Source organism: Amphiura filiformis, chromosome 17, assembly GCF_039555335.1.
Source record: "Amphiura filiformis chromosome 17, Afil_fr2py, whole genome shotgun sequence".
Taxonomy (NCBI): domain Eukaryota; kingdom Metazoa; phylum Echinodermata; class Ophiuroidea; order Amphilepidida; family Amphiuridae; genus Amphiura; species Amphiura filiformis.
In genome coordinates, this window is record NC_092644.1 from 61,261,172 (window position 1) to 61,281,150 (window position 19,979).

The 19,979-nt window shown below is 37.8% G+C and overlaps 1 protein-coding gene across 1 annotated transcript; it reads right to left on the reverse strand.

Moving 5' to 3' along the window:
• Positions 1 to 4,700: 4,700 nt before the first annotated feature.
• Positions 4,701 to 15,014, reverse strand: LOC140138114 (cyclin-dependent kinase 9-like). The gene is made up of 4 exons (XM_072160015.1): positions 14,819 to 15,014; positions 9,597 to 9,678; positions 8,577 to 8,667; positions 4,701 to 7,584 (listed from the first exon to the last, which is right to left on the reverse strand). The coding sequence occupies exons 1-4, from the start codon at positions 14,923 to 14,925 to the stop codon at positions 6,713 to 6,715; spliced, it is 1,152 nt and encodes a 383-aa protein (XP_072016116.1). The 5' UTR covers positions 14,926 to 15,014; the 3' UTR covers positions 4,701 to 6,712.
• Positions 15,015 to 19,979: the final 4,965 nt, after the last annotated feature.

Consider the following 19,979-nt stretch of genomic DNA (forward strand, 5'->3'; position numbering starts at 1 on the left):
TGATTGCAACAGGAAATCTCCCTTTTTTCAAGATTCAAATGTTGGCAGCTCTGCATAAGTCCTTAACCCATCATATTTATGGTAAAGTTGCAAATGGTGTGGATTTACAATGGGGTAACACTTCCTATGAGCAAGTTCGATTTTTGCGAATCCCACCCATGCACAACATAATAATGCGACCTGGCACAATCCCAATGGCAGCCATCTTGGATGTGCAGAGAGGCAAATTTCAAAACTGCACATGAGAAATGATCAATGTCTATGAAGGTATAATTATAGCATGTTTTCCCTTAGCCGCATATCCAAGATGGCTCACAATAATTGTGACTAAGGCATGTGCTGAGAGTGTGGTTTCGTGCAACTCGCAATTATGAGGTTTTGTGCAACTGGCAATATTTCAAGCTACACATAGGATGTGTAAAAGGACTTGTGATATGTTAAGTTATGTTAAAATTAACTGAATTACTCCTTGGTCTGCAGGATTTTAAAAAAATCTGAGAGCGAGTGTTTTTAGAGATTTCAGGTATTGCCCTTTAATTTTGAGGCTATAATACCACAAGTGTATCAAGTAATATGAAAATTTGTGTTCAAACTGATGCCCAAAAGATGATTTATGAGATGGAATATGAGTACAGTGCAATGAGCAGGCCACCTGGTGTGGCTGAAGCATGTTGCATGATTTGTTTTGTGACAGGGTATGACAGCTTCAATAGTGAAGCCTGATCCTAAAAACTTGCAGATAACAAAATAAGGGAGTGTCAAGGTACGCCACATCCCTGGTGTGTTGTTGTAATGACTGTATGGGATTCAATGCAGGATTGAGTCAGCTAGACATTCAGCATTGCCCATCATTCACACACAATTGCCCTGTGACTATTTCAGTCAGGCGGTTCAAAGAGTTACAATATGTGTTGTTATGACTTTGTTTTTTTAACCTTGGATATTAAGCATATTTCACAGGCATTAAATTTGCCTGTCCCAGGAACAAACTGCCCATAGTTACTGCATTTAAAAACCAATCAAAAAGCTATGATGGGAGAAGAGTATAGTTACTCTTAGCTTATGGATAGTGGGTATACTGACTATACTCTACTCCCAAAGTTTGACTAATCATCATTTAATTTGGTTATTAAATACTTTATAGAGGGCCCACTATTCAGAAAGTCTGTTATTTAGAAGGCCCGCTACTCAGATAATTCTGACTAGCGAGCCTTCTGAATAATGGGTTTTCTGAATAGTAGGGTCTTCTGGCTACCGGGTCTTCTGAGTGACGGCCTGCACCCACTTTACAGCTAGAAATTTGTGTGCGTTTTTTTTATTTTTGAGCTTTAATATCGTGGTTAATTTCAAAACTGTGAATTTAAAAGCGCGCGAAAAATATTTATAAAAAAATATATGCCCCATTACATTAGTGATCCTTGTGTTGCACCTTTCTGTGATATATTTAAAGACTACTGATACATGTATCTTGTATTCTTGTCCCATGCACAACATAAGGTTGTTTTTTCTCATGGAAAAACTACTTCAGTGTTTGTAAGAAATGATCTGAGGAATTATTTTTTTGGAGAGAAGGGATGACATGACACCAGCAAATAATGTGTTGTCAGCCTTTAAAAATTACCCCAGGAAGATTCTGGATTTAAATTTTTTTAGCCATACCATCCGACATTGGGCTTTGCCAGTTGAAATCCATACACCCCTATGGAAGACATTATCACACAGGTAATTTCAAATGGGGCTATCTGAATGGGCGACTCCATTTGAAATTGACAGACACTCCCTGTATGGGATATTAAGGTCATATCTTCCATAGGGGGTGTATGGATTTCAACTGGAATAGCCCAACAACAGTGGAAAAGGAATGGAAGATTTTGAAATTCCAAACAGAATTTCCCAAATGTGGCCCAAATTGTGTGAAATTCAACTGCATTGATTTCATGATTTTTTCCAAAAGATATCTGCATAAAATGTGCAAAACTTTCCACATTTTTTGTTCCAATTTCCCAAAGTATTTTAAAGTTGTACTTCTCAAAAAGATAATATCTGGACATAGTCAGTGCTGCTTTCTAAGCCCTTTATGTCATCCTCAAGTAATAACTTCACTCGGAACGAAAAAATTCATAACGATATCAACGTTCTTCGGCAACTCCAATTCTGTTGCCACTGCTATGTCACTTTTTTGTCCTGTAAAATATCATCTAGTACAGGGTAAATTAACTTATGTAATATTATAAATATAGATTGGTATATTATTACTGTATTGTTAAAGAAATTGTATATACTGTTAACCAAGTTATTTAGATATTAATAAATACCACAAGAGTATTGAATTATTTGATCGTGTTGTGATTTTGTTATTGTGAGATTCATGAGAAAAGTCAGGGTTTTCCAACTTATCACCAATTGCAGGTAGAGTTAAAACCACCCTTTAAACATTAATGTGTACATCCATATCAAAACGATGCACATGTCGGCTGCTACATGCGTCTCATTTGATTTCACATGATAGCTAGGAATAAACAGTGGAGGTCACTTCAAATCATCCCCAAGTCACATGGTTTAGGAATACAGAGAACATCCCTTAACCATGTGACTTGGGATGATTTGAAGTGACCTCTACTTCGTGTCTGGTATTTATTTCTAGCTATTAAGTATTATGTGAAATGAGACACATGAAGCAGCTGACAAGTGCATCGTTTTGATATGGATGTACATAATTGAGCATGTCTTGGCTAGCTGCTTTTAAAGGCCTGTAACCCGATCAACAGCCTTATCCCCCCCCCCCCCACAATTTACCTCGCTGTTGATGAGAATTTGATATCATGGAATGGAACAGTGTTAGCATTGGTGATGGGACTAAATGGTGATTTTATTTGTCCCCCCAATTTACCTTGTTTTAATGAGATTTTGCTATCATGGGATATAAAGGATGGACATAATACATCAACAGGACCGATCTCAAGCACATATCTCGGGCATTAAATTTCACTGGAGGTATAAGAAAAATATGAGCTTTTCTTCTGATACCAAAATTTTGGTTTTGCTGAACAAAAAATGAGGGATGACTGATGAAGCTGTTGATTGGGTCTTTTTCTATAAAACAATAACATTCTTAAAAGCAGGGATCACTGATACTTGCCAATAAAAGGTGACATAATAGTTAATGTCATGTATTAGGTATAATTTTGTGCTTGATGCTTACAAGACGATTCATTTTTTCTTCTGGGTTTGAAAGACTTCAGACAAAAGATCCACACAAAAAAGGCCAACACGTTTCATTTTTGACACCTTTTTATTACATCTGTTGAAACAAATAAGTCGAGAGGTTCTTGGAAGAAGATACCATTTGCAACAGCTGCTAGGTATCACATGTGTACAACATGCAGAAATTGTTTAATATCTACAGGTCAGCTATTGTAGACCTCTTGATGTATGACATAAAATAAAAAATCAATACACACTCTGACTGGTATTTTAAAACCTGGAGTTGACTTCCCATTTGTGAAACAATCTGATCCAATCAGACCAAAGTCAACAAAAATGAAATTGAGATATATAGGCAAAAATACGGAGAAAAAATACAACAAAAACATAAAATAAACATAAAATATCATAACTTTGCAGCCCAAGACGCCTGTAATTTGGGGATTTTCACATCACTAAGCAGAAGTCTTGACCTAGGTTAGAAATGCTGTAAGTCAATTGTCACAATTTCTGACTTTAGTATGTGTGTGGCTCGGATCATGTCACATTTGTAAATATCGGGCAATTGACCTTTTTGGTAAATCCCATAAGCCTTTGCAGATAGACCCAAGATGTTATCATTTGTCGTCACAAGGATGCGCACATCGTTTAGAGAATATCGTTACTGCTCATTTCAAAGCTGTGATGTGTGCAGTAACGATGTGCGCATTGGCATGACAATATCTCAGTTGGTAGAGCATCGGTCCGGTGATCCGAAGGTCCCAGGTTCAAATCCTGGATGGTCAGTGAAATTTTTTCACTGGCTGTCATTCATGTATGTGGAGACTTGTGTTAAAAACCTTTCTCATAATATCTCAGGTCTACCCGCAAAGGCTTTGGATTTACTGAAAAGGCCAATTCAATTAATGTCAATGTTCTTACACATGATTCTTTGGTTTCTATACAAAGGCATATCGATTATACACCACACAAAAAGAAAATCCACATTGTTTCAGTGCTCTTAATTCTTAACATGATGTTTATTACAGGAACATTGAAATTAATATGAATATGCTAAGAATTGTGTTGGGCTTGACCTTAACATTTTGAGGTCCTAGACAGTTGGGCATGTAACTCTTAAAAGTTATAAGCCTGACAGAAATTTTATAAGCCTGACTTTTCCAAAAATCATTTCCACATCCGGAACAGCGCTCTCAAAACCAAAACTTTGATCCAATCATCATTCAAAAAACTCATATTAATAATAAACTTGCATACATGTACACTAAACATTTTTTAGCATTTACCGTCAAAGACCCTAATTTTCATACCATTTCGCCCCGAAAGTTGAAAGTGGCGGCCGCATATGATAAAAGTTGCAGCCATACATGTTGGAAGTTGCCGCTGCACATGCTATTGGAGTGCCTGGGGATATTTATATCAATGATGCCATTATCATTACCATGAAATTACCAATACCAAAATGCCACATGTGCTAGTACAAGTTTTTAGACAGCAAAAGTACACACCATTAGCATGCGGGCATGTGTACAAGTCCAACCCTGGTTAGCTTCACCCGTGTAAAAAGAATTCCAAATTGTCCAGATCGGATCAAGCCACACTCATGTACTGTAAAATTGCTTAGCTTGGAATTTTAACCAGTCTGAAGCGAGTGCTGTCAATGGGTCATAGTCATATGCCCAAACTTTTTTCATGAGAAGAGCGGATTTGATGTGATTTGTGTTTGTCCAGCAGAGATTTTGAACCAGGGACCTCTTGCATCAAAGGCAAATACCTTCTAGTGTGACACACAGACTACTCCCTTCTTGTTGAAATTCTAACACACAAGAGATAATCAAACTGCACCTAACACAATTCTGCAGCTAGCATGTTTATATCAATTATAATGTTCTTAATCAATCATAATCCACAGAAATTTGAAATTTCATTGTTGACATATAAATTTGCTAATTTCCAGAAAATTACAAAATAATTAAAACTTTTCAGATATTACGTATTCCAAAATAACGAAAAAGGAGGTCAAGATGGGTATGGTGATTACTTTGTTCTTTTATAATCACAATTTTCTTGTCCTTGTTTTTCTTATTATATATCGTTATGAATTCAGCAGACAGCCAAATCCGGATTCAGTTTGTAAATTCATTTTACGCATGCATTATTTTTGAATTAGAGAACAAGGGATCAATGCTTTTCCTATAGAGGGCAGCATATCAATTTTTTAATGGTTATCATCGTCCACAGGCTAGTGCTGCGATGCATCATTAGCTAACCCTGTATGTCGCCGTCTTTTGATTACGCTGTTTTCATCTGATCTCCTTTAAAAACTAATATGCTGCACTCTATTATGTAAAGCATTGATCCCTTGTTCTCTAATTCAAAAATAATGCATGCATAACATGAATTCACCATAAGCCGAATCCGGATTCGGCTGTCTGCCATATTCATAACAACATTATATATGAATGGCTTTGAGTGTGATACAAGAATATATTGCAGGTATATTGTCTTTGACTCATTGTAATATTTTTCTATCGAGTGCAATATTATCTTTTATATTGCCCAAGAAAGAAATATACTGCACAAGTTGATCGTGAAAATGTTTTTTATTGAATGCAATATATTCTTTTATCACACATTAAATTTGACCGACTTAACCCTGCGTGTGATGCCGATCAGCAAAACGTATGTGCACCTTCATCATCTGCGCATACAATACCTGTGGTCTAACATTACCAGTAAACAAATACATCATATGATTCCTAATTTGTGTCCAAAAGATCATTCATCATATGGTATCGTTGGGGTTTTCTTATAATGATGAATCACAGAGAACTATAAAATGTCCCTTTATGTTAGTTGAAAGTCATATATCATACCACAGTTTGTAAGTAGTCGCAAGGAGCATATATTTTCTCAATGGTGTACACCATTGAAAATACCACTATGCTCCTTGTGACTGATAAGTATGATGTGGACTTTATAATGACTGTAGAATGAAATTCAATGCAATCTTTGTAACCCGCACTCGGCAAAACATGTAACACACAGATTACAGTACAGAGGGATGGTTCATATAAATCTGGTATTTATCAGTATGTAGAAATCATGATAGCTATAGACCATTTGGCTTCCTCAAGGCAAGGACCTCAGTACATGCTCCAGTAGGCGCAGTATTTAACTGTTATGTTACATTGCACAATCAAAGGTGGTGCATCTGTACACACATGTAAAGCTGGAACAAAGTACTGTCATCATCATCTCCAAGAAGCCAAGTGGACTATATGTATATAGCATAGTTGATGTTGATTATGGTCTATTCTGATCTGTTCTCCCATAAGGGACTTGTGGTACTACCACGCCTGGTGTCCACCACACTCATGACCACAGAATAAAACACCCTTTCATCGCTACATGTAGCATCAGTAGCTACAATGTAATGTTGTTGATCTATTCTGCTGTGTTCTCTGATTAGAAACTTGGGGTACTACCGCTTGGTGTCCACCACAGATTAAAACACCCTTTCATAGCTAGCATCAGTAGTTGATGTCGTTGGTCTATTCTGCTGTGTTCTTTGATTAGGAGCTTGAGGCACTGCTGCTTGGTGTCCTCCACGGATCCTACGTGGTGCCAGAAACTCAAACATAGACTGAGTGTGCTGTGACAACATTCTTGCCAAATTACCCGGCATTGGATCCGACCAAAAGAAATCATGATCCAATGCTTCATCTGATTTGATCCTAAGCTTTGGGTCAAGGGTCAGAAGCTTCTCAATTAAATCTAAGGCATACTGATCTTTCACATAGCTTCTTAACCTCTCCTTAACCTTGCGCTTTTGTCCTTGTGGGAGTTCTAGTTTGTGATACATGTCCAGTTTATCGACATCTTTCCATGTCTCCGGTACGATGGATCCACATAGGTGGCTGATCAATGTTAGCTGATGCTGCTCTGAATTGCCTTGCATGATGGGACTCCTAGTCCACATCTCAGCCATAATACACCCAGCACCCCATAGGTCAATAGCAGGCCCATAGTTACGCTCTCCAAGCAGCAGCTCTGGTGGTCGGTACCATAGTGTCACCACTCGGTTTGTGTAGCGGTTGGAACCCCCTGGTTTGGGCAGACTGAATGCTCTAGCGAGTCCGAAATCGGCTAATTTGAGATTACCTTGCTTGTTGATGAGGATATTGGCTGCCTTCATATCCCTATGCAGTACCTTGTTGCTGTGTATGTAGTATAGACCATTCAGTAGTTGTTTGATGACCCCTTTGATCTCTCCTAGAGAGAACTTTACATTGGCATTGCTGAGTAGACCAGCAAGATCATGCTCACAGAACTCAAACACCAGATATATACTGCCTTTATAGCGATTGTATTGTGTGGCTGCAATGAAGAAAAAACAAAATACAAAAAAAATATGAGCATGAGTTATAAAATCAAATATTGTTAACCATTCATAACTTCATTAATATACGCAGCAAGTGCAATCCAATCACAGATAATAACTTTTAAATACGTGGACGCAAATGCAGGTCATTGAAAAAGTATAATGACCGCGTCTTGTGACGTAGCCAAAAGGATGCTCTACAATGACTGTCTACATTACGTGACGTGTTACGCGTTCGACCAATTTACGCGGATGCTGGACGCCGTATTTGGACATTGCATGATTGCATGCTAGTGTGATTGGTCGCTAGCGGTATTTCCTTAATGGGCTATTCGATTTTTTACAGGGAAAACAACAGATAAAGTTAAAATTGTGTTCTGTTTTCAAATTAAAAAAAGAAAATGTGACGTAAATTGAATTAAAAAAAGTTAAAAGTTAAAAATTAACCTCTAATCAAGTTAAATCAACGATCATTTGTACCATCAATAGCCCAATGTCAACACTTCTCTGTGAACAATACATTGCCCTCCCCAAAACATTCCAGCAACCAAAGTACCAAACCAAGGGTCAGCTTAAAAATGGAGGATAACTGCTATCTTGGCGCCACCCCCTCAGCGGCTTCTACCTGACATTAGTTTCCTCCGTTTCCAATGCATTCAGTTCAAAAGTGAGATGATCAAATTAGCCCAGACTGTTTGCCAGTATTGCATTCTTGCACAAAATGTAATCCTGCAAACTACAGTCTGTTCACCAAGTAAATAGATCTCGGAAATTGGAGGTATGAGAATAATTTTTTCATCGCAATGCGTGTGTAAATGCTTCTTTGGCATGCCAACTGCTGCGAGATTTGTACTTGCAGTGTGCACCACGCTCTTTACGCGTCACGTTTTTAACACGCAATGTGTGAGACGCAAAGCATCAACCCCCGATACCGCAGATTTGGTTTGTACTTGTATGTGGACAGACTGTACCTTCTGTGATTGCTCACCTTTGGTTCTGCAGATCTCTATCAATGGTACAACATTCTCATGTCGTAATAGTTGCAGAATCTTGATTTCACGCAACGCAGTGATTGGAAACTGTAAAGAAATGCAAACAATTTTATTTTATGTAATTTGGATCTTAAATCTGACCCATTCAAATTGGCTCATATTTAGTGTTAAGGGGAAATCATGGCTGAAAAATCACAAATCTAAAGTTTGAGCCCCATCAGACCAATGCTATAAACTTGAATGAAATTTCAGCTTTTTCAGCCTCGATTGTAACCCCATACACTAAGTTTTAGCCAATTTGATGAGGCTTGGTTTAACCCATTGGGTGATCTGACATGGCATGATCCATTCATTACAAATTTCATTTTGAACTGTTTTAAGAACAGAGGCAAGGGGGAAACCTTTGTTTATGAACTTATGATAGCTTTTACATCCATGTCAAATGGGCTGTGCATCACAAAGAAGCCACGTCTAGGCATGACTTATCCTGTGTAGTTTCTCTTACATTACACGAATAGTTTTAAACAATAGTGTAACATAAACATGTGTCTGACTGCATGCTGATTGAGCAGTGCTTCTCGAATTAAAGGAAACAGTATTGAGATTGAGATAAACAGTACAGTGTCGATGGCTTTATCCAAAGTGATATAGTTGGCTGTATGTAGCGAGCTATGATGCATTGGAGATTAATTGAAATTGTGTATAGTATGAAAGTTAGAATGTTTGTGGACTACAGTAGAGATAAATAAGTTTAATATGGGGCTGCCAAAGTGTCTGTGAGTCTCAGCTCAAGTGGTTAATTTTACAGAGCAATTTCCAATTTTTGTTCTTTTCGTACTTTCATCTACCGTATTTTCCTTACATTACACGAGCTTTGTGTTCATGTCACGGTACGACCGTGTAACGTTTACATCCCTAGCCATGTCAAGATCTATTATGTTTATTTCAACGGAGCACTATTCTACACATTTCATTAGTCCATTCACCCTGGATGTGAACAAAGTACAAGTACATACCCCTTCTTTTTCATTCTCCATCAACACTTTCTTGAGAGCAACCACCTTCTTCGTTTTACGATGTTTGGCTTTGAACACTTCCCTGTGAATCAAAATCATAATTACACAAAAATAAGGTATGATAATCATATATATATATATACCGGTATATCAAAAGCCTCTAAATCTACTTACATGTTATTATCTGTTCAGTTTTTATCAACTTCAGTAGCAGTAAATACCTTACACCCAAGGGCTTAGGCATCCGGCCATGTAGGGAGTGTTTTACACACCCAAATGTGTAAATGCACACCCAGTTTTTGCCCATATGACCTAGACTTAGTACACAAATCTTTTGAACACACCAAAACCTTCAAATCAATTCAATTTCAATTCAATTCAAATTTTGTTTAGACACGGAAAGGCCCAGATCAGCCCTTGAGCCCTTAAGACCCTGCTTACACATTATGCATATCAAAATTCTGCAGTCATACATGAATTCTGTAAATCTAGGCTGAACCGATTTTTGTTTCTTGCTAACATTTAAAGCCTGAAAGCATCACCACTAAAAATAGGCTAGCAGTTGGTATTGGTTATTGGATTTCATTTAGCTGTATTGTTCCCTGTATGAAAAGAATATTCTGTTGAATGCTAAAATTAGAAGTTCAACGAATCAGAATAGGCCTACAATCCTGGTATCCAAAATTATTTAAGTTACGTGAACATGTACAGTATTTCTTGCTCGAGCAGTTTAGCCACGAATTTGCTCATGAGTCACCGGACACTGATAGATTCACATTTGAGGCTAGAGACCTTTGCATTCAAAATCTAGCCGGATTCGCTGAAGCCATGACACCGTGTAAAGCAATGGAAGTTCAAAAGTAAACACAGCTGATCACGACGGGCGGTCGCATCAAAAATGTTGCTAAAATTGCACTTCAACAACATTTTATTAGACTGTTTAATTAAAATAGGCAAATTTAAGAAGATACAGTCGAGTCATCGAAATAACTTTCATCCAAAATTCAATATTAAGTTACAGAATAAATAAGTATTTTGTATAGTCTATATCTACCTCCAGTTACCGGCACTAAAGTGTGTTCTGAGTAGCTTAGCGTGCCGTTACTTGGTGCATGTACATAAACTGAGCTCAAAAAGAAACTTATAATTTTTCACAAGGTCATATCTTGAAATCCTGTCCATCAAATTGAACCAAAATTACACACAGATTTACTTCAATACTCTACTCTTAACACATGTCAGTAACCAAGCAGTTATCCAACTGACACAACAGCAAAATGCACTGACATGGGACAGCTTCCTGGTCCACATTCACAGCCAGCCCTGTTTCATGAAAAAAGTATATGAAAACCAGAAAGCAGCACCGTTTTATCATCTGTGCAAGGATCTTGTGTGCATTCTCAGATTTTTTGTCCTGGGTGCCAAAATGCCAATTTTTTTTTACAAAGTTGGATGAACTTGTACATTTTGATTACCTTTGCTTCTATTGAACAGTCAGGGACACATTGAATTAGTATGCATTGCTAGCTGTTCAATAGAAACAAAAGTAATTAAAATGTACAACTTTTTCCAACTTTGTAAAAAAAAAAAATTGGCATTTTTTTTTTTTGAGTAGCAGTATTTCTCTGGTTTCCAACCTTGAATAACAAGTCAGTTTGGGCCTATAACTTGATTTTCTGGCCAAAAATATTTTTTGAAAAAAAAAAAAAAAAAAAAAAAAAATTTTATTTTTTTTTTTTTTATTTTTTGATGTCGACATGTCGGCATACGTGCCGACGTCGACGCCGATGTCGACATAAGGCATGTCGACCACAGCCCTACTCAAAACACATGTCAGTAACCAAGCAGTTGTCCAACTGACACAACAGCAAAATGCACTGTCATGGGACAGCTTCCTGGACTTCCTTCACTTTCACAGCCCAGTTTATTTATTTTTTTTTTTAGCATTTTGCTGTTGTGTCAGTTGGACAATATCGACATGTCGACAATAAAAAACGGTGCCGACCACAGCCCTAGTTTTGAGTAGAGTATTAAGGTAATCCTGTGTGTAATTTTGGATCATTTTGATTGACAGTATTTTAAGATATGACCTTGTGATTCACAAGTTGTAAAAAATTATAAGTTTCTTTTTGAGCTCAGTTTACGTACTACATTTACGCGCGCGGCAATGACAACGTGCTGCCCAGACGTGGTCTAATTCTGCATAAAACCGGGCCACATTATTTCTATAGATCTGCTGCGCATTCAAATTGCATTGATTGTATTGCATCGTAATTTCATTTGTGTCTGTGGAATGCTAATTATGTTTACACAACATGAACTCACGTGTTTTCAAGCAAATTCGCCGATAATAGGTGATCAAAAGCGATCGGAATGTTACAAAAGTACAGATCGCATTCAGCTTACTTCATATGAGATGATCTTTGGAAAAATACGGCATAATTTGTCATGGTGCTTGCGGAATGCCATGCAGTAAAATATTAAAACGTTGCGGCAATTCATGATTGACTACTAAAAATCGGCGTGTCCTTCGTATCCTCCACTGTCAATTTCTTATCCACTCACTATCCACAAAAGCTTTGTGTTGATTACGTAATGTGTGGAGGCAAATTGCAATAAGTACAATGAAATAATGAGTAGGGCGGGCTCATGGGCGGGTTTCTTCTTCATCTTACGTAACAGTATTGTTCTCCAAAAAACCCGGAAGCTTGTCGTTTGGAGCTCTAGCTGAAATACAGCAAGATAATGTAAGATAGTAAATGTAAACCTGTATTTTAGCTAGAGTATCTCGAGCTAGCCGGCATGTACACGCAAAGACAATGCAGCACATGCTGAATGTCAAAGCTAGTGCCGGTGACTGGAGGTCCGGGGGAAAAAGGAGAGCCGGTGGACATCCTTTTTGATGAAATCATTTCTCAGACTGTGTTTGTGCTTCCCTCTAGTACTGATAGTCTGTTCTGCTGCTTCCAGGTAGTTGGTCTTGTCTATACCTACAAGGCCATTGAGGATCTTATACAGCATAGTCAATCTGCTGTTTTTCCTACGATCTTCCAATGTGCTCCATTCCAAGTGTTCAAGCATGGAAGTTACACTAGCGCCTCTCTTGAAATTATGGACACAGAATCTGGCTGCCCGTCTCTGGATCCTTTCCAAGCTGTTGATGTCTTTCTTCACATGCGGATCCCATACACAACTAGCATATTCCAGAACTGGTCTCACTAGTGTCTTATAAGCAGCTGTTTTCACTTTCTTGGAGCAAAACCAGATGTTTCTTTGCAGGAATCCCAGTACTCTACTGGCTTTTGTGGTCACCTTTTTATGTGTTCTTTCCACTTCATGCTGCTTTCTAGTTCAGCTCCCAGGTATGGATGTGATTTAACTTGGTCAAGTTCCTTGCCACAGAAGATGATTGGTTTCGATGGAGGATCACGCTTAGTTGAGACTTGAAGGATGGAGCATTTAGATGGATTAAATGACATCTGCCACTTGTTCTGCCATTCTTCAAGTTCTAGAAGATCTTTCTGAAGAGAGTCAATGTGGGCGGATGTTTTCCCTGAAGAATAAACTAAGCAATCATCTGCAAAGAGTCTGGTTTTATTTTGGAGTTGGTTTGGAAGATCGTTTATGTATAGCAAAAACAGTAGTGGTCCAAGTACTGTGCCTTGGGGTACTCCAGACACCACATGTTTAGAGGAAGAGTATTTGCCATCACACACGACTTGTTGTTTACGGTCTGTAAGGAAGACCCTAATCCAATGGTTGATGGTTCCTCGGATTCCATAGTAATCCAATTTCCCTAAAAGACGCTCATGAGGTACTTTGTCTAACGCTTTAGAGAAATCTAAAACGCCGACATGGGTGGTCTCGCCCTCTTCAATAGACGATGTGAAGTCATGAGCTGTCAAAAGTAGTTGGGTTTCAGTGGACCTCTTGGATCGGAACCCATGCTGGCTATCAGTGAGAATATCAAAGGCTTCTAGATGGTCCATGATATGGGAGTGAAGGATATGCTCCATCATTTTGCATATGACACTTGTAAGAGATACTGGTCTATAGTTCTCAGGCTTGGTCTTATCCCCTTTCTTGTAGACCCCACATATGTTTGCATTCCTCCACTGCCATGGTAGGGCTTCTTTGTCTAATGATAGCTGGAAAAAGTGAGTCAACACAGGAGCTAATTCATCTGCTGCCATCTTGAGCACCCATGGTGGAAGGTTATCAGGGCCAGATGCTTTATTGGCATTCAGGTCACAGAGTAGTTTATGGACTCCTTTTTCTTGGATATCAAGTCTTGGGATTTCCATGAAATTACTATCACCAAGAGTTGGGATACTTGAGAGATCTTCTTCAGTGAAGACACTTGCAAATTGGGCATTAAGAGCTTCTGCCTTCCCCTTTCCGTCACTGATGATTTCATCATTGATCCTTAAGTCAGCAACTCCAACCTCATCTTGCTTGATCTTCTTGATGAATGACCAGAATGACTTTGGGTTATTGCACAGTGCCTCATCCAAATTGTCAGAGATATATTCTCTTCTAGCCTTATTTAGGCTCTGCTTTAGTTTTTTCTGCAGGAATTTGAAATAAGTCCAGTCTTCCTCTTTCCCAGTCTGTTTAGCTCTGTTGTAAGCTTTCTGTTTCTTCCTAACCATACATTTATGAGTTCTGTCAAACCAAGGCAAGTTCTTTCTGTTGGATGACTGCCTTTGGGGATGTTCTTTCCATAGCATCCTTTATGGCACCCTCAATTTTATCCCATCGATCTTGCACTGAGGAATGAGTAGTATCAGCAAACTACTTGACTTTGAAGTCAGATAAATCTTTCTCAGCCCAGCTTCATCTGCTTTGCTTCTGATGTAGATCTTTCTTGGTGGTAGTTTCCTCCTCCTAGTGTTCAACTGAACTTCAGCAATCACAATGTTGTGGTCACTTACACCTGGCTCGATTGTTATATTGTTAACAAGAGAACTGTTACTGGTGAACAAAAGATCCAGGAAGTTTTCTTCTCGCGTAGGTAGATTGACGAGTTGCTCAAGCCCGTTGTTCTCCATTAATTCAAGAAGCTTAGATATATAGACTATATTTTAGGGGATACTAATTTCAAGATCTCTGTTCTGAGCTCTGAACTCATCACTTTGTCACAAAGTTTGTGTCATGACTGTCGAATTCAGCATCCATTATTGCAATTTACATTGACTTTCGAACAAAACAACCACACTTACCCGAAGGTACCTTGTCCAATTTTGGCCAACTTTTCATATTTTGACACTTCGTCACAGTAAGGAAACTCAATAGGTTCCCTCTGGTAGGGAGCCAAACTCATCGCCATCGTCACTTCTCTGTATTTTCAGTCAAATCGTTCACTTTTTCATGCATCCCAAACCCATTTCGCTACGAACCGGAAGTCAGATGCTCAAGTCGGTGATAGCAAACAAGAAATGTTTTTAAAAAAGATACGGTATGATGATCCGGATTTTCAAGTTTTGATAGGGCTGGGCTGAAAACACAAAACACAAACGTTTTAAAAACGGAAACACTTTAAAACGCACAAGGTGGTCGATTTGGCATTTTCTCGATTTTAGCTTCCTATGTTTTAGAGACTTCATAGGCCTACTCGCGGAGGGGGCTGGCGGGTCATTCTTTTAAACACGGGGGGAATGGGGAGTGGAAAAGTTCAGTCTTAAAATGACTTTTAAAATAATAAGCTCGTTGAGGAGACAAAATCCATTTAATTTAAGTTATCTACAGTAGATAGGGAACATCTTGAGTTATCTTCAGTAAAAAGGTGTAGGAAAACGTTCAAATATGCACAATTTCCTGCTCGCTGCGCTCGCATTATATGATAAGACAATTTAAGGTTTTAAATTTTTAAGTATGTAAAGGGGGGCAAAGATTTTTGGCACACCGTCAAAAGGGGGGGGCAAAGGTTTTTGGCACATCAAAAGGGCCGGGGAAAAAGATTTTTTATCACAGCCAAATTGGGGTGGGGGGGTGAAGCAATTTTTGGCAGACCACTTTGAGAATTCACCACCCCAGGGGTACACATAATTATTGCACAACCCCTTAAAGACTTCAAAACCAAGACCAACAACAGCAACCTACTGGACATCACAAAGGGCCCTCTTTTAGCTGCTTTGCACCGTGTCTACACTCTGTGCGAGATACCCTAAAACAGGAGTTTGCACAGTACTCTACAGATGCAGACAGACAAAAACAGGACACTTTGGACCTTTTCAATCAGTTTAAATAAGTCTTCTCATCGTTGTACACTACAGGCCTATAAACATAATTATATATTAAATCTGAAAAGATCTTTTTGACGTAATGAACTATATAATTACAGGCCTCCCAAAAGAAAATATCACCACTTAGAAATTTTAATTTGATCTTTATGATAGCATACCGGTAGTTAATCCGGGGAGGGGGGGTGATAATTTTTTTTTACCAGGGAGGATAGTCCATACAATCATCCTATTCAATGTCGACACCTATATATTGGGCCATTTTAGCCTCAAAAGTGCCAATTTGTTCCACTTTTGCACCATAATTTACCAGTTTAGCTTCATCATGGCTTCTAAAAAAGACTAAAAACATCAATCTATTTCATTCTAGAGATAAAAATAATAAATCAAATTTGAGCTATCTTCAGTAGATAGCAAAAGTGCATAAATTCAGTTTATACCATAGCCTACAGTAAAAGACTCACTGCAAACGTTTCACGAGCATTGATTGAAATATTTAAAGCAAAATCCAGTTTTGTCAACTTGGGCCATAAAAAAACCCTTAAAATCCAGCTCTCGGGGGGAGGGGTGGGGGGGGGGGGCACTTCCCCCGGAACCCTGATAAAGCGACACTACTGCACCCGCTCTAATACACATGTCACTTGTATGACCCACCCTATGACCCCCGGGAGTGGTGAGTCACTTTACATAGGTGTGTCGGATTTAACTATACCATGTCCCACATGTGCGTCTAAACAATGACTGACATTTGCCGACAATGACTGAGCCCCTGGTCAAAATTGTGACGCACATGTTAAGGATTATGACTGTCCTCATGACGCAAATTTGACTCACCATTAGGTATTTTGACTGACACTGATGCGCCTAACCATTGACGCACCTAGGTAAAGTGACTGACACTGACGCACCCCTCGGGGTATGTTGTGACGCACATATTGAGTAAATGACCGTACCCTGCGCCACTAATTGGTGGGTAAATGACCCAACCATGACGCACATCCCCCGGGGGTCCTAGGGTGGGTCATACAAGTGACATGTGTATAACTCTAAGTCCTCAGGCTCCCTTAACATGTTGGCACTTCATGATCACTGAAATTTTTCACTTGGCACTTCAAATAAACTAGTTGAGAAGGCCTGCTTTAATCTCTTGGCTCCATACACCCCCTATGGAAGACATGACCTTAATCTTCCACACAAGGAGTGTGAATTTCAAATGGGGTTATCTGAATGGATGACTCCATTTGAAATCTATACCCCATGTGTGGGAGATTAAGGACATGCCTTCCACAGGGGGTATATGGATTTCAAATGGAATAGCCCATATCTGTACTCCTGTCACATTTGAAACCTGTATTCAGAGCCTACTATACTGTGCACAAAAAGTATCCAAACAAAAGCATTATCTAAATGACACTCAACCTAAAGTACCAAATAAAGTAATGGATAATTATGTTCTGCTTATTTTGATAGCTCATTTGAAATGATGCAACTTTATTTCCCCAAGTTATACCAAATTGAATGGAAAAGAGAGCATTTCAGAAGTGACATATTTGGGCCATTTCCTCCATCAGGGTGATTCCAACACGCTATTCTAACCAGCTCATTGACAGATCCAACACTCACTCGTCGTGCTCATAATTAGCGTGTTTCAAGAGAAACGTCCATATGAATTTTGTCACTTTTGAAATGCTGTCCTTTTTATTCAAATTGGTATAACTTGGGGAAATAAAACTGGATTGTACCAACTGAGGTATAAAAATATGCAGAACCAAATTCTACATCTATTAACAAATTCGTTTGGTAAATTAGGCTTTGTGTCTTTCAGATATAGCTTTTGTTTTAAGTATTCAGATACTTTTTGCATACAGTATATTAAAACATAAATCAATGGAACATGCACAATCAACATTCAATATATTGGTTGTTTTATTTGTCTGCAGAATTCAACAACAAAAATCACAATACTTGCTCAGTCCATTTACCTTTAACTAATGTGCGGTTACAAATAAGCAGCCAATATTCTACAGTCCCAATAGCCAAGATGCATGTGACTGTAATTTTGGAAATGCTATTGACTATAGTTTGATCAGCTTATAACATCACAGATTAATATCAATATATTTATTTCCAGAATTTTCTTGTGACATCTCACAAGAAACATCATAAATTATTGATTCAAGTCCTATTTGTCTACACAAATATGGACCAGGCAGGTCAACTATATCACTCTTAATGTGGGTCTACTTTTCGGCCTATTGTTAAAAGCCTAAGAATTACTGCCAATTTCGAGCCGATCAAACTAGTATATATTAATTAGAGGTTAATAACTTTGCATCGTTATTTGGAGGCATTGTGAAAAATCTAAACATTTTGCCTTTTGAACCGAGGAATATCCCGAGTGGCGCAGCCCCGAGGGATATTCCGAGGTCCAAAGCAAAATGTTTAGATTTTTCACAATGCCCATATATAACCGATGCAAAGTTATTAACCTCATTCATAACCGTCACTTTGATCTTTTATCTTTACAAAATAACACAAAATTTTCCTCAAAGGTTTGTAAAAATAAACAATTTTTACATCTTCCCTTTCCCAAAATCGATTAGGCTAAAACAAAACGACCAATAACAAAAGTGCGTATCAGAATCTGTGCAAATATGGTAGCGCCGTAATCCAAATATGGCAGCCAGCCACGCAGTTCGTTGGACGTATAATACGGCGCGACGCATGAGAAGTCAATTGTGTGCGACATTGGAACAATTACGCATTTTGCGGTCAATTGTGAGATATTAATGACCTCGATTTTGCGTTCGCGTTTTCACAAATAATAAAATATGATTGGATCGCATGCATCGCGTTTATTAATGAGGTTATGAATGTACTTTAATACATGTAGTAAGTCTGGATGAACAGATTTAAAATTCATTTTATTTTATTGACTACTATCATGACTAGGTTCCACAATTTAAAGAAACATTCACTTTTTGATAAGATATTGCTTTTTCACCTAAAAATGCAAACAAAGTAAATGAGTAAAATATAGGGCTTGTAAACCAATTAATTAAGTTTTGGAAAAGCACTCCTCAATGTGCTTTTGTTTTATTGCATCATAAAATTTAGAATGCGTCTTTAAAAAATAAGCAAACAGCTAAATAATTTAGTATAAAATAAATATTAAGCTTACAAAACATCTACTATATGTTTTCAATAAAATTTGTCTATCAAGGTGGGTTATATATATTAAAGTAAGTTTAACATGCTATCTTACTACATCATGCATCTATCTATGCTATTATTACACTAACCTAAGATAAAAGGCATAACTTATAAACTAACTTTACATCTTAAAAGTTATATAACAGTTGGTTCTTGGGTTTGTGATGTGAATTAGAAGCCCTCTGTGGTTATAATTGGATTCAAAATTTTCTTTCTTTAAAAATTAATTAAGGTGGCTATAAATGCAAAATCAAGTTCATCTTGTTCTGTTGTTTAAATGTTCCTGATTATCATCAAATTGCATAGCCAAATCAGATGTACGGCTTTCAAGCAATAAATGTTTCAAAGTTTCTTTTATCTTATTGTTAAAAAAATGCTCATGAATATTACTTTTCCAAAACATTTTTCCACCTTAATTTTCAAACATCTTTTACCTAAATTAGGTCTCAATTTCATTATCTATATTGACCTCAATAACAGTTTTCAATGTAACTGAGTCTCTGAATTAATTGAATACAAAACATTTTAAAGATAAACTAATGTATTTTCAGGTGAGTAACTTTTAACATTTCATACAAATGAAGAGTTTTGTTTCAAAACCCCTTACATCCACTTGCCCAATTTTGAGAACACATCAAATAATCACTGATATAAGGTGTTTTTCAACAAAAGCAGTTTTTGGCAGGATGCTCATCCTACCAAAGCATCCAGCCAAAAACTGCTTTTGTTGCAAACCCATATATCAGTGATTTTTTTGATGATTTTTGATGTGTTCTCAAAAATGGGCAAGTGGATGTAAGGGGTTTTTGAAACAAAGCTCTTTATATATTATTATATGTTCCAGCTACACTGACACCTCATGACATCACGCTGAACAAATCCCATTCACTGATAGCTAAGGTTTGTGTGACTGAAGGCAATGGAGCAA

What these genes read in the sequence shown, in the direction of transcription:
- LOC140138114 (XM_072160015.1), bottom strand. Translation starts at nt 14,925, where the DNA reads ATGGCGATGAGTTTGGCTCCCTACCAGAGGGAACCTATTGAGTTTCCT. An exon ending in ATTGGACAAGGTACCTTCGG is followed by an intron (nt 9,679 to 14,818) that starts GTAAGTGTGGTT and finishes TTTGATTCACAG; the next exon opens with GGAAGTGTTCAAAGCCAAAC. An exon ending in AGAGATCTGCAGAACCAAAG is followed by an intron (nt 7,585 to 8,576) that starts GTGAGCAATCAC and finishes TCTTCATTGCAG; the next exon opens with CCACACAATACAATCGCTAT.